General features: G+C 39.5%; 1 protein-coding gene across 5 annotated transcripts in view; it reads right to left on the bottom strand.

Moving 5' to 3' along the window:
* KIAA1549L (KIAA1549 like) overlaps positions 1-13332 on the bottom strand; it is a 135831-nt gene that overhangs the window by 18730 nt on the left and 103769 nt on the right. For 4 of the 5 annotated variants that reach the window (XM_032691928.1, XM_032691929.1, XM_032691926.1 and 1 more), the window contains 2 exons: positions 10582-10711; positions 5275-5622 (listed from right to left, as the gene is read on the bottom strand). In XM_032691928.1, the coding sequence (XP_032547819.1) occupies positions 5275-5622; positions 10582-10711 (478 nt within the window). The remainder of the gene's footprint in view (positions 1-5274; positions 5623-10581; positions 10712-13332) is intronic. The other variant, XM_032691927.1, reaches the window with a different exon arrangement.

The raw sequence follows: 13332 nt of genomic DNA, 5'->3' as shown, positions 1-13332 counted from the left end.
ACTGGGTTAACAAGGAGGAAAAGTAATTTATCAAACACTGACTTTTGATGTCAGTGTCTCCAAGGGAAAAGCAATACAGACCAAGCATCTTCCTCCCTCCTCTCACTGTCACCCCTACTAAAGCAGGGCAGAAACCCTCAAAGGCATGTCTGTGAAAATAATTTTTTCTTTCGTGCCACCTACAAAGTCTCCTAATATTTACTTTCACCACGCTGCCATGATATTTAAAGAATTTCTACATTTAGGTAGGGAAAAAGAAAACTAAAAAGGCACTGCTGCATTTCTTAGCCAGGGGTTGGAAATACTGCTTTTTAATGAAAGGACTGTAAAGAAAAAAACAAATGTTATTTGCATCAAAGAAAAACCTCAATTATATTTCCGCTAATAGCACTGAACATGAAATGGTCTGCAATGCCTTTTCTGCATCTCAAAACGCTGGCAGTGCTCTCACAGGCTGGGCTGAACACTTCCTTCTGGTTCCACAAGCCTTTCATCCCACATCTTGCTCTCAGCATGCATTTGCACCAAGTATGAAATCTTTTTTATTCCCTCTATTTTAAAGGAACAGCACACGAGATAATGTTTCAGGGTGGAAAGTGACTCCAGACACTGTTTAGCAGGGTGGGCAAAGACTCAGAGTAGATTTGGGTTTTCACTTCTGTGTGTTAGTGGTTGTGCTTTGGAATAAGGACATAGTAGGAGGTATTTTAAGGGATCACAGTTCACATATATGCTGTGACTTGAACTGAAAATTTTGGGGAAAAAAGTAAAATAGAAAATCTAAGCATTTATTTTGCTGCTTACACAGGGGATGAACAATTTTGAGTGACTGGCAATATTTTGCTTGTGGCTGGGCAGAGAGAATCCTGTTAAAGTGAAAAATCCTGTAAAAAGATCTGCTACAGCATGCTGAGGAACAGTCAGTCCTCGTGCTGAGCTTTCACAGACACCTAGATGGTTATGAGAGGGGAACTCCAACAAAATTTCTAGAATTTCTCCAATGGGTTGGGGTATTAGTGTTTTCTTGCATGCAACACATAAGCAGAAGAAAATGTTCAGAAGTAAAATTAAATAAAAGTTTTACTGTAGAGTCCTGTTGCAGATTTAGATGAACCCTTAGGCTCTTGGCTAACCAGCATGATTGTAGAATTAAAGTCACGTCACTGAAATTTGTACGCCATTGAGAATCCAATCAGAGAGGGGGGAAAAAATCCACAACCCAGCTGATTTCACAGATTTTCCTAATTTTACTCTTCAAAAAAAAATCCTTTTAAAAGGATCTTTCGGGTTTTTGCCTTTGGGCCTAGGACGATAAACCCTGTGGAAAATAAAGTCCAGCCACCAGCAGACACCTGCATCACTGTCTTCTACAACCCACAAAAGTCTCATGTCCCACCTGTCAGGATGCAGGAAAGAAAAGGGACCTTAAAGATTATCCAGTTCCAACCCTCCTGCCATGGGCAGGGACACCTTCCACTAGACCACGTTGCTCAAAGCCCCATCTAACCTGGCCTTGAACACTTCCAGGGACGGGGCAGCCACAACTTCTTTGATTAACTTGTGCCAGTGCCTCACCACCCTCAGACTAAAGAATTCTTTCCCCATACCTAATCTAAACCTGCCCTCTGTCAAATTAAAGCCATTCCCCCTCGTCCTACCACTCCATACCCTTACTAAAAATTCCTCTCCAGCTCTCACCTTTAGGTACTAGAAGGGGCTCTTAGGTCTGCCTGGCCCCTTCTGTTCTCCTGGCTGAACAATCCCAGCTCTCTCAGGCCAGCACACAATAACTGTAGGCTAAAGCAGAAACTTTGCAGTTGTCTTTAAGGCTACATTTCCCTGGTTGCAATATTTAAAGACTTTTACCATCTCCAACTTACAGATTTGTCTTGGGTGAAATTATTCCATGTTGCATTTTAATTACAGAAATATCCATCTCCTTACATCTCACCATGCAAATTAAAAGAGCAGTGTCTTTGTTTACTCTTTGAATGATTTGACTAATTTGGTTATTAAATTGGGCAGTGTCTTTGTTTACTCATTGAATGATTTACCTAATTTGGTTATGAAATTGCAATCCAGGAATAATACAAACTTATTGATTTGGTTTTGCTTCAATAGCTGTCCTGTTTTATACTTAGCAGCCGTTACTGAAAGTAGCTGAATTTTGGTAAAATACCTCTCTTCACCTCTGTTAAATGAAGAGAAGCTCTGAGGATGTGGATATATTATCAGCCTGAAAGTCTTGGTCATCAGTGTCTGTTCATGGTGCTACATCTCACCTTGGGACCCAGAGCTCTGTTACTCTCACTCCTCTTTCCAGAGCACTGAAGAGGAGAGATGGGAACTGGTCCAGCCTTGTGATAAAGAGGGTTTTCTTCCCTGGCCTTAGCTCTTGGCTTGACTCAGCTGAGCAAATTTCCAAAGCAGTAATGTGATCTGCCAAGATCCAAGGCTGGCTTGTGCCACACAATCAACACTGTAACTCCATCCTCCAGTCACAGCATACCAGCTGGATGACAAGGACTCAGCCAAGTGTTACTCAGCATGTTTTTGGAGGCTCCAGAACAACACTAAGGCTTTGCATTTTACTTGCTTTTCTCTGCCTGGAGAAGATGTGAACCCCATAAGAAGGAATCCTGTTTTCACAGGTCACCCAATGGGCAGTTTGGGAAACAGGCATTTCCTCACAAGAGCCACAGATAATTTAGGTATTAATATTAGCATGTAAAAAAACTCCCAACAAACAAACAAAAAAAACCCACACAGAAGGCCTCAAAAGGGAAAAGGAAAATGAAAAATAAGATGCATGCACGCTCTGGAGAGACACACAACTGCTTGATGGTGGGACTAGCCAAGAAGTTGACTGCAAGAAACCAAAGATCCGTAACTTGGAGGACACCTGAAGAAACACAGACTTGAGGAGGGGTTCTGGACCACTGAAAGCAGATGGCACAAAAACTCAGGGACAGAGGCCAGCACTGAGGTGGAGATTTGCATGCAGAATTTTGCTTTTTTGCCTCAATCTGTTTAACATTTTTGCTTGATAAAGACAGAGCATGTCTGCGCTAGAAATCTTATGCAGCACTTGTATCACCTATGATATGCCTTTGCATTAGGTTTTATAAAACCTAAAGGTGCATTCAAGTTACTGGAAAGTTTGTGGGATCTTGTAAAAAGTTTAGTCTAGTGTAACTGGGCTGTGAGGAGCCAGATCTCAGAAGGGAGTGACACACTGAAGACTTTTATATTTGCCTGGTATCTAAAGACTCAACAGTAAAGCCAGTGTCTGAATTTGTTCTGTATAAGCAGGCAAAATGTTCTTGAATCCATATTTCAAATTATAACAGCATTATTAATGTTGACTTTTAATTGCCACTAAGAACTGAAGTTTAAAAAAGGGCAAAAAATAAATAACTCTTGGTTTGCAGAGGTAACAACATCCCAGTGCACAGGTACCTCTCATCCCCAAAGCTGTCAGAGGCTGCTCACTCACCCCTCAGCTCACTGAGCCTGGACACCTTCTCCACATGTTGTCCAACCCACTCCCACACACTCCCCATCACAGCATCTCCCCCAGAGCTGCTGAGGAGAGGTATCCCAGGCAGGCAATCAGCTACTAAGGTGCTGAGATGTAATTCTTCCATGTTTTTCCTACCCACAGCTCACTTCCTATGCAGTTCTTGGCTGGATATTTTCAATTACAATCCTCTATCCAGAAAATGCTGGGTGCTCCTGAAACTGATATGCAGAAAGCTATGAATTGCCAGCCCTCATCCAAAGTCCAGCAGCCTGTGCCTCTCCTAATCTGTGGTGATAACTATCTTCAGGGAACTTAACACTATCTTGAGAATGCCAGAAAGATAAGCAAATGCATAAAGGTCCCAAACATGCAGACGATTTAGGACAGTAATAAGTCTTAGAAAGAAAACAGTGAATCATTCACCAAAAAAAAAGTATGTCTATTACATTTTTTAAAAACCTCTCACCATATAATATTTTTAATTTCATTTTATGAAGATTCTTTTGAAGTGTCGAAGTAATTTGACTCCCCATTAGCTGTCTCTTGAGCTCTTAATTGAATTCTAACCATAAAATATGATTATATGCTGTATGAAGTTCACAGGACCAATTTCAAAATGCCAGAAATAACCTTTAGCATGATTTAAATAGCACCAGCCTGAACCTTTGCAGGCAGTGCCACTGGCTTTCAAGTATGTTCAGAATAGTTCAGAGGCAGCATCCCTTAATGTATTTTTTATTGTTATGGAAGGAAGCCATGGTAATGGTTATTTTGAAGCAAGGACATTTTTCTGCATTATCCTCTTATTCTAGTCAGAGTAAGGGACTCAATTTGAAATGCAATCTTTAAAAAAAAAAGAAAAAATATTTCTGACAAAAAAACCTGCACCTTATAATGGACAATTTTCAGACTAATATTGGGCTATTTCTCATCTAAAAGCAATCATCTCTGGTTTAGATTTGTACCTGATATATAAGAAAATATGTTGCCAAGTTTCACAATACCATATGTAGTGAGACTACCAGGGACAGTTTCACAAGCCATGAGCATGCACAGTGCTACTGTGGCTGCTGTCTAGGCACCTATAAAATTCCATTAACAATTTCCACCCACGGACTGAAGTTCTTAATTCACGTATTACTTCTGAGAGGTAAGGACATGTTAGCTGCAATTTGAGGCTAGAAAATTAAGGATAAAGAGTGACTTATAAGGTCAACCAAGAAACCCATGGAATTAAATCTTCCCTAGAGTCCCAAGCCAATAGCTGTAACTGCAAGACTGTCAGTAACAGCCCACATTTCAGGTCACTCCATTACACTTGCTTCACTCTCTTGCAATGATGCTCCTCAGTGCTGGACCTCTCCAGTGATGCAGAACTGTTGATGTTTCATACCCAGCTGCTGACACAGTTGTTCTATGAAACCACATTGTTTCCTAATATGCATTCAGTGAGAGACGTGCAGACAAGTTTTTGATCTGTTGAACAGCCTGGAGCTCAGTCCGGTCTATTCTCTCAAGTACAATTTAGTCAAGACAACCTTGCTGCTAAAACAGATAACGAGACTTTATGATGTACTTGTGTGGCTGCAAGAGATGTGTCTGGGTAAGCATGTGCACATACACCCCACTGCTCATAGCTATGAGCAGATCTGGTTTTAAGCATGTAAATGGGACTACTTTAAAAAAAAATAAAAAATGTGTCTCAGAGCAGAAATACCTTTAGGATTATTACAGTAAGAAGCTTCACTTACTGGTCTTGGTAAGCTGTACTGATACATTTCTGGTCTGTACGTGGGTACCCACTGTACCCCCGCTCTAGGCCGGGTCATGGTGCCCGGCGCGCTGGTCACAACCTCCGAGTAGGGCAGGTGTGGAGCCGAGCCGTACGAGTCCTGCCTGCTCTGGCCCCCGTGGCCTGCAGAGGCCAGGCTGAAGGCCTCCTCCAAGAGCATGTGCATCTGCTGCCGAACCTCGTCAATGGAGGGCTGAGAACTTAAAGTTGAGGTCTCCGAGTGGCCTTTGGCCTGACGGGACCTGCTGTAATTCCGAGGCTCGTTGACACGGTCAACATTTGTTTCTTCTATAATTTCGGGCTCGGTCTGTTGGGGGGAATAAAAGCACGTAGATGTAGAAAGCTTTACAAGACAGTATTTGCGCTGCTTCGCAAAACATTCTCAAGCACAGATGTAACACACACAAAGTCAGGAATTGTGACAATGGAGACGCACGACAAATATTGGAAAGGAGTGGTATGATGCAGGGGAGTATAATAGCCTTTTATATCCTACATTGTTTGCTGGGAATACTAGCAGGGACACTCTGTAGCAGATTAAATTGTCAATGACTCACTTAAAACCAATTAGAATTAATGTTTAAATTCTTTTCTTAGCTGTAGTATCAATGGGAGCACAACTGTGCCAGGAAGAGTATGGTTCCCTAAATAGTACCATCACTATGAAGGACCCCTCACAAAGGGACTGCTTATTACAGCTACAGAGACTGAAATTTCTTTGTTCGTTCTCTCACATTAAGATTTCAGAAGAATTAAGGTTTAGCAGTTTTCCTGAACTTTCTAACCCGGCGAGGATCACCAGCAATGAACTACCACAAACTGGGTCCTGTGCCCTGCAGAGGATACCCTGACCCAGCTCAGTCGTGTCACCCAGCCACCAAACAGGAGTCACACAGGTATTTATGCAAAGTTAACGTGGGAACAGTGAATGAAGCACATACTCTAATGAGCAGATAGTACTTGGGCAGCTTAACTTGAAGGGTTACTCCTGGGGTAATTCCTTCTGTACAGAGAAGTACAAACATAAATCACCTCCCTGATTTTTTTTTGCCTGTAACTCCATGACAGAGAAGAATCCTCATACTGCAAGAACTTGACAGTGAAATACTGCACTCCATTTATATTTTCTAAGATTAGTTTCACAGCCCATAGTTTTAAAAATATGTATTTTAAACCAGCAACCTAAAACAGCAACCAATTCCTTACAGATCTTTAAATATCTGCAGGATTATCCTAGTATCATTTAGGATACTAGGATAACTGGAATGAACAATAAGATATGTACTGTCTTCTATATATAGCATGAGGTTAGAACTGTGCTAGTGTTTAAAATAGACACAAATAAAAGAATACAACAGGATGTTCTTACTAAAAATTCCAGCCCTATCCTGATGGTTTGAGTCTTCTGTAACTCCTAGTGTGGCATTTTTTTTTTTCATCTAATCATGCTTTTCTGCATCTGAATAGATAAGCAACTGTGACCCTAACCTTTTGCAAGCTATAGGACAATCATCATATATATTTCTCCTTTTCAGAGGAAAATATCAAACTAACTTTCTTCTTCTGTTATCAGCCACTCAGATAAGAGTTACATTGCTAGTCTAAAAAGTGATAATAAATTTAAGTAAAAAATTCATTTGTTTTCTCTGTTTTAAGTATATATTTTGTATTTAATGAAAATTCAGCAGCAAATGAAAAAATCAAAACTAGAAAAACAGTGAACCATTTGCATGTCAGAATTCAAAAATAGTTTATACAGTTATGTTTATACAGCGTATATTATCCAGATTCAAAACTACAAACCCAACTTCAGGCTTCCTAAGTGATACACGTCAGACTGGTGGAGGGAGAATGTAACTGCACAAAGCGAACGAAAAACTTCACAGGAAATTTTCAACTAAGTAATTTCCCTAAATTTTCTTCCTGCATTTTGATTCCACTGTTGTTTGTGTTGTTACAGTAAACAAAAATCAGGTACATTTTAGAAGCCGGACTATAAAATGCAATGGTAGTTTGTATAAGTGCAGCCAAAGAGCCTCTAAAATCACCCTGTCCCAACTGGGTGATTAATAACCCCGGTACTTCTATTTCCTCATGCCTGTAAAAATGTCAGTGAGTGGAATCCCACAAGAGACCTACTAGTACCCAACGATGAAATAAATCAGGTTTTCTAATGGTGAAGCCATTAGACCTCAACAAAATGTCTAAAATATATTGTACGAATAAAAGATGCATATTAGCAGTCAACATTGAGTCGGCTTTGACTGATCAACATAAAAGTTGACATGAAGATTTTGGAGGAGGCTGGTTGGTGATCATTCCTTTTCCTCAAGTTTTAAAATATATTTCAATTCACCCTATCACTTTCTGATGTATGCCATTCGCTTTCCTATTTACTGAAACATATATGTATCATAAATAATGCCACCATTTTCGCTAATGCAACCACCACAAAAAAATCAAGATATTGTTCATACACAGTGACTGTATAATACAAGAGATTAGAGCTACATGAAGAAGGAAAAAAAAAAATCCTGTACTGAGAGACAGACTTTATACACTTACATACTTCTACTGCTGCAACTATATCAGAAAAATTCCTTAGGTGAACATTAATCCATGAGCTTTTTGAGGCATTGCATTAATTTAGCTAAGTCAATTATGCTAGTGAATTCTCTTCTATGTAGGTCTCTTGGATATGTATAACAGGGTCATTTTTTTCCTTTTACAGCAAAACCAGTCTAAATATTTTCTGCTAAGGTATACAGCAGTCTAGAGGTTCTAGAATCTTTCCTTATGGCATTTGGTCTACTCACAGTTGTCTTTGAACATGTTGAAAATAATAAACATGTTAATAAAGACACTATAAAGGCAAATAATACACTGAAAACATGAAATAGCAGAATGTACGTGCCAAAATAATACAAAAAGTTACATATTCCATATGGACATATATAGAATATTATATCTTTATGTTCATATCCTTAGCAATTTTCAGTGTTGAGAAACAGAACCATGATTCAGAGAAATATCATGAAAAACAATTAGGAAGAATGAAGTATTCTTAGAAAAGTATGAATGAAGTATTTTAGAAAACCATAATAGAAATATTAGAAATTTTTTGTTGAAGGGGAACCCTATGGTTTTACGTATAAGTCTAGCAATTCTTAAGGAATTTTCTCAAAGAATCTGGGGGATCTTAATCTCTTTTCTTTAAAAAAAATTATCACTGTTGAGAAGATAAACCTCAACACGCACAACAACATGGGTGTACTGGTAACATCTAAAAAAAATCCATTTCTTAATCTGGAAAAAAAATCTCAGGACACAAAGACAACGTGAGCTATTTGATTCATAAACTTAATCATTTGGAACTGCTTATAAAATGCAAATTTCGCTATTCTTTGGCAGGACTTGCTGCTAAATAACGTGTGCGGGAAGGAAGATATTAGAGGAGTCTGAGAAGGCTGGAACCTTCAAAAGGACAAACTGGATGTCAAAAAATGGTACCAGGTGTTACTATATTCAAACCAGAGCCCTTCCTCACCCATTTTCAGAGGTCAGATTTACAGAGGTGTTTAGGTTGCACCACTGGTGAGATCCATATGAATTCCATGCATAAATACAGCTCTAAGTGCCCACCCATGGGTATCCTGGGAGACGAAGCCCGTCAGACACTCGGCAGAGCTCTGAGGAACCTCAAACAGGAGCGAGGGAAACCAGCCCACGCTGCAGGCTGAGGCTTGGGAACTAAATTTCAATATCCTGTCCCATTTTCCCTGTGGCATTTTTTTCTGCTTTCAGACAGGAAATACATTCCGAGTTAGGAGAGGTGCACTGCAGCAAATCTGCAGTGCATTGGGCAAAAGGATTTTATGTAACATATCATTTAAACAGACTGTGCCAGGGGCAGGTCGCCCAACTGCAGCATTACAAGACAGGCAAAAGCAAATTTTTTTGTGATGTGCACAGATCTCAGAGTTTGCAATTACTTGCAGGACACTTCAGAATCTGCATAAACTCATTAATCTACTTCCAAAGTTTTTAACAAATTTTCTTTAAAATACATTTTACATACAGTACACATAACATACTAAAATATATTATTAAAATCTGCTGCCATGGCCCCTCTCAGAATGTTTTCAACACTGATTTCAGGGACACATCCCCTGTGAAAAACTATCTTTTGCTAGCTTAGTATTCTAATCCCTCAGAGAGCAGTCATCCCACGGACATGGCCCAACATGACTCCTGCTGTCTGATGGGAAGTGTCCAAATGCAGAAAATCATTTAAGAAATCTGACAGCCACAACATGCCCTGAAGAATTCTCTAAAAGATTTAAACTTCCCTGAACATATCCCCTGACCTTGGCACTTTACTTCACCTTGTTAAAAACACGCTCCTGGCAGCGGGGGGGAGGGTTGACAATGAAGCCCCACACAAAATGTTTGTCATCTACAGAGTTCAGAGGATGAATAACCAGAGGTGAACTTCCCTGCTTTCCAGAATGGTTTAGACCTTCTCTGGGGACTGGTCTTCAGGGCTGGCTGAGCTACAGCAGTTTGTACACGTGACGAGGGATTGAAAAGTTCTACGTTACCCCAGTGTGGGGCCTATTTTTGTCCTCATTCTGGGTGCACACAGCACCAGCTTGTACCCAGTGTATGTTGAGACTGCACAAGACAACTCATCTGCCTCGTGCTGGCTGTGTGAGCTCCTTGGACCATGAAGCAGCAACTCCTCTGGCTGGGTTTGACATTTACCTACGCAAAACTCTCCCAGTTCTGAGGTAGCAAGAGGACAATGTCTGTCCCCAAGGGATTTCCACAAAACACTGACATCAGGACTGAGGTGAAATTCCCCGAATTTGGTTGTTCATTCTTCTGACTCAAGAGAGCAGCTTCAGGCTGTTCTTCAGAACAAACAGGGGATTTTAATTGCCATGAAAAAAGCTCAGTCATGTGAGTGGCCGCACACTTAGAAGAACTATCTAACTTCAAAATACAGCATTTTGGCAAATAATGAGTTTCAGGGCAAATGTTTTGCTAGCATTTCAGACTGTAAAATGATGTACAGTGATAAGGCACATGACAGAGTCTGCGTTTTGAACATCCTGAGCTTTTTTCTCAGGTTGCTGAGTGCACATAAAGTCCTCTAACGCTAAATACCCCATGATAATCTGTCGCTTATCAATAGTTTCCTGGGTTTAGCAGTAAGTTAAGACTTTGCAGAGAAAATTTCACTGCATATATCCAATAAACTTACATCATATCCACTGTTACGGATTCCACGCCTAGGCCTCTCTCGGGTCACGAGAAGATCCATCTCAGTTTCTCCTGGGCTAGGACTGTTCAGAGACTGCCTGCTCCTGTACACCGAGTTCTTCAGTGGCTGCCTAGAAAACAGGGAATGAGAAAACAGTAAAGTAAAAAGAAAACAAAAATACGACAGGCAGCAGCTTTTAATACTTACCTTTATTCTAAAATGATGAGGTTCACAAAAATGCCACTTTATTATAGGACAGTCCTTCTATATGAGGTGCTAGAAATCAGTAATGTTATTAAGAGATGATTACATTTTTTTTACTGCTAAGAAAATAAAGTTATGTAAAAGACATGGACATCATATGTGGGAGCTTATCGGAAGACATATGTCCTAAGAAGATATCAGGTCCCTTTTAACCTCAGCTGATATGATTCAAATTCATTTAAAAAAAAAATTATCAGAAAGAACAGGACCTCCCACAGACACAGACAGGGAGCAGAGATTTGTTAGCTGATCCTGAGCAATGAGAGAAAAGCGGAATAATGCTCCACTGAAATAAACACCCAGCCAAGTGAATGGGAAGAGAAACAGCAGTGGGAGGAAACTGCTTGCAAGATGCTGTTTTTAAATAGTCAGTTTGGTGACTGGCCACAACTTCCTCGGAGAGCTGTGCTCCCCAGGATTCAACTGCTTCCAGCACAGCTCCGAGCAGCACTGGGGCAAAGTGCTGCTCATCCCTAGGCACTGAGCTTTCACCACTGTGTGCTCAGGAGCAAGGGGAAGCAAATGTAAGAGAAAGGCAGCATGTAACTGAATACCCAAAATACCTTGTAATCTTTCCAGCACGACCATTTCTGGCCTTGTTACTGGTTATACAAAAACAAATATAGCATCCCTCTGTGAAATACCGAACATATCTGTACATATCTTCAGGAGTGTTTGCCAAATAGTGATACAGCATCTTTATCAAACTGTGTCTTTTAAGAAGGCTACTTCTAAACCAGAAGAATTTAGGAGTTGTTTTCATGCTGTATCTGTCCATTAGTCATTTTCTTTGCACAGCCCAGAGAGCCACTGGTCCCGCTGTAGATTAGTAACAGATCAAATAATGGCATGCCAGCCTCATTTATTAACACAGTTAGAGCCTGATACAAAGTTATCTTTGTCTAGCCATGCTGTTTTTCTGCTTTGTTCAATTACTCCATTCACAATATTACAATTAGATCAGGTCATCTAATGTGTCTCTGTGCTGCTTACACAGGGGACCTGGCAAAGTTCATAGTGAAGACAAGTCACACTGTTATGTCTGAATTCACACCTTCAGTCACTGCACGGTTTAATGACTCCAGAGCCATCAATGGAATGAACAGACAAGATGGTCCAAATGAATTCACTGATAAAAAATTCTTCAGATATTCCAGATCTGGTTAGCAGCACTTTTTGCCTTCACAGATTAGAGCAGCAGAAACTGTTCTGCAGAAATCCAGAAAGTGGGACATTTACGTGATCAGACAGGATAAAAGGTAGGACAAAGAAATATCAATTTCATACTTCTGATTAAACAAATTACTCAGTCATGTACTTAGTTTAAAGGCAAATTTCAGAAACTTCTGTGTGTGAACTCTGATCACAGATCACCATGCTCATGTTTGAAAGTCCCAAATGCACTGCCAAAGCAGAAGACAAGCAGAGCTTTTGAAATAAGTTTCCCCTATAAAAATAATATTGAACAAATTCAAGTTCCTTCTCTTGTTTCTTCCCATATAGTCTTCCTCTGACTATAATGTCAATATTACCAGAAAACAGGGAGAACTAGGTTATGCAAAGGTTAATCAGATCTGACAATCCTTATCTGCCTACATTGAAGGTCTCTAAAATTTCATATGTTTTACAGTAGGTTCACAAATACTTAGTTGAGGCAGTTGTGATATATTTTCCAAGGGATTCAAATATACACCTCTGTAATACATGCAGATTCTTGACCTGATTACAAACTATTAAAGAAAATCCAAGAATAGTTCATATCATCACTAGGCTCTTAAAAAGTACCTTGAGATTGCCAATTACCTCATTTAAGAGAGTTTTACTAATGAGAAAGGAGGTATGAATGGTAACAACTGGTATTCAAATGGGTTAGCAAGTTCCTTCTGGGAATACAACTGGAATGTTTTAAAACATGAGTTTTATGGTACGGAAAACTGAAGAGCACAAAGCTGTTTGTTCTGGAAAAAAATCAAATCATTTAGCAACAATGTATTGTATATCACTTTTAAATACAATTTAAAAATCATCCAAAATGCAGAGGTAATCTTGAGTAATCAACTGCTTCTCTATTTTCTGATATATTTTGGAAACGCTGTAATAATGTGATTTAAGTTACACAAATATATACAAAACAGAAAATAGTGGAATAAACCTTTTCCCTAAAAACTCGACTTACCTTTTAGTGATATCATTTTCAAAAAAATGCAATTTTTCAGATTTTAATTGCTACAATTAGTGACATAAACAATAATTCAAAGCAGAAAAAGTTTGAAATAATTTTTTTCGATTGTACGCTTCGCTGATTGCTTTTAAAGCAATTTTACTTCATTACAGAAATACAACTGTACTGACTCATTTATCAATAACCAAACCCCATGCTACCCTGTAGTATTATTCAAGGTTTTCCTCCAGCAGTGTGCCATTTTAGCCATCTTATTTTTGCTAGAAAACTAGGGATAAATAATTGTGATGTGTGCTGCAGCATTA

The sequence above is a fragment of the Chiroxiphia lanceolata genome, chromosome 6 (assembly GCF_009829145.1).
Source record: "Chiroxiphia lanceolata isolate bChiLan1 chromosome 6, bChiLan1.pri, whole genome shotgun sequence".
NCBI classification, from domain to species: Eukaryota; Metazoa; Chordata; class Aves; order Passeriformes; family Pipridae; genus Chiroxiphia; species Chiroxiphia lanceolata.
This window is presented reverse-complemented; position numbering and strand designations above follow the sequence as displayed.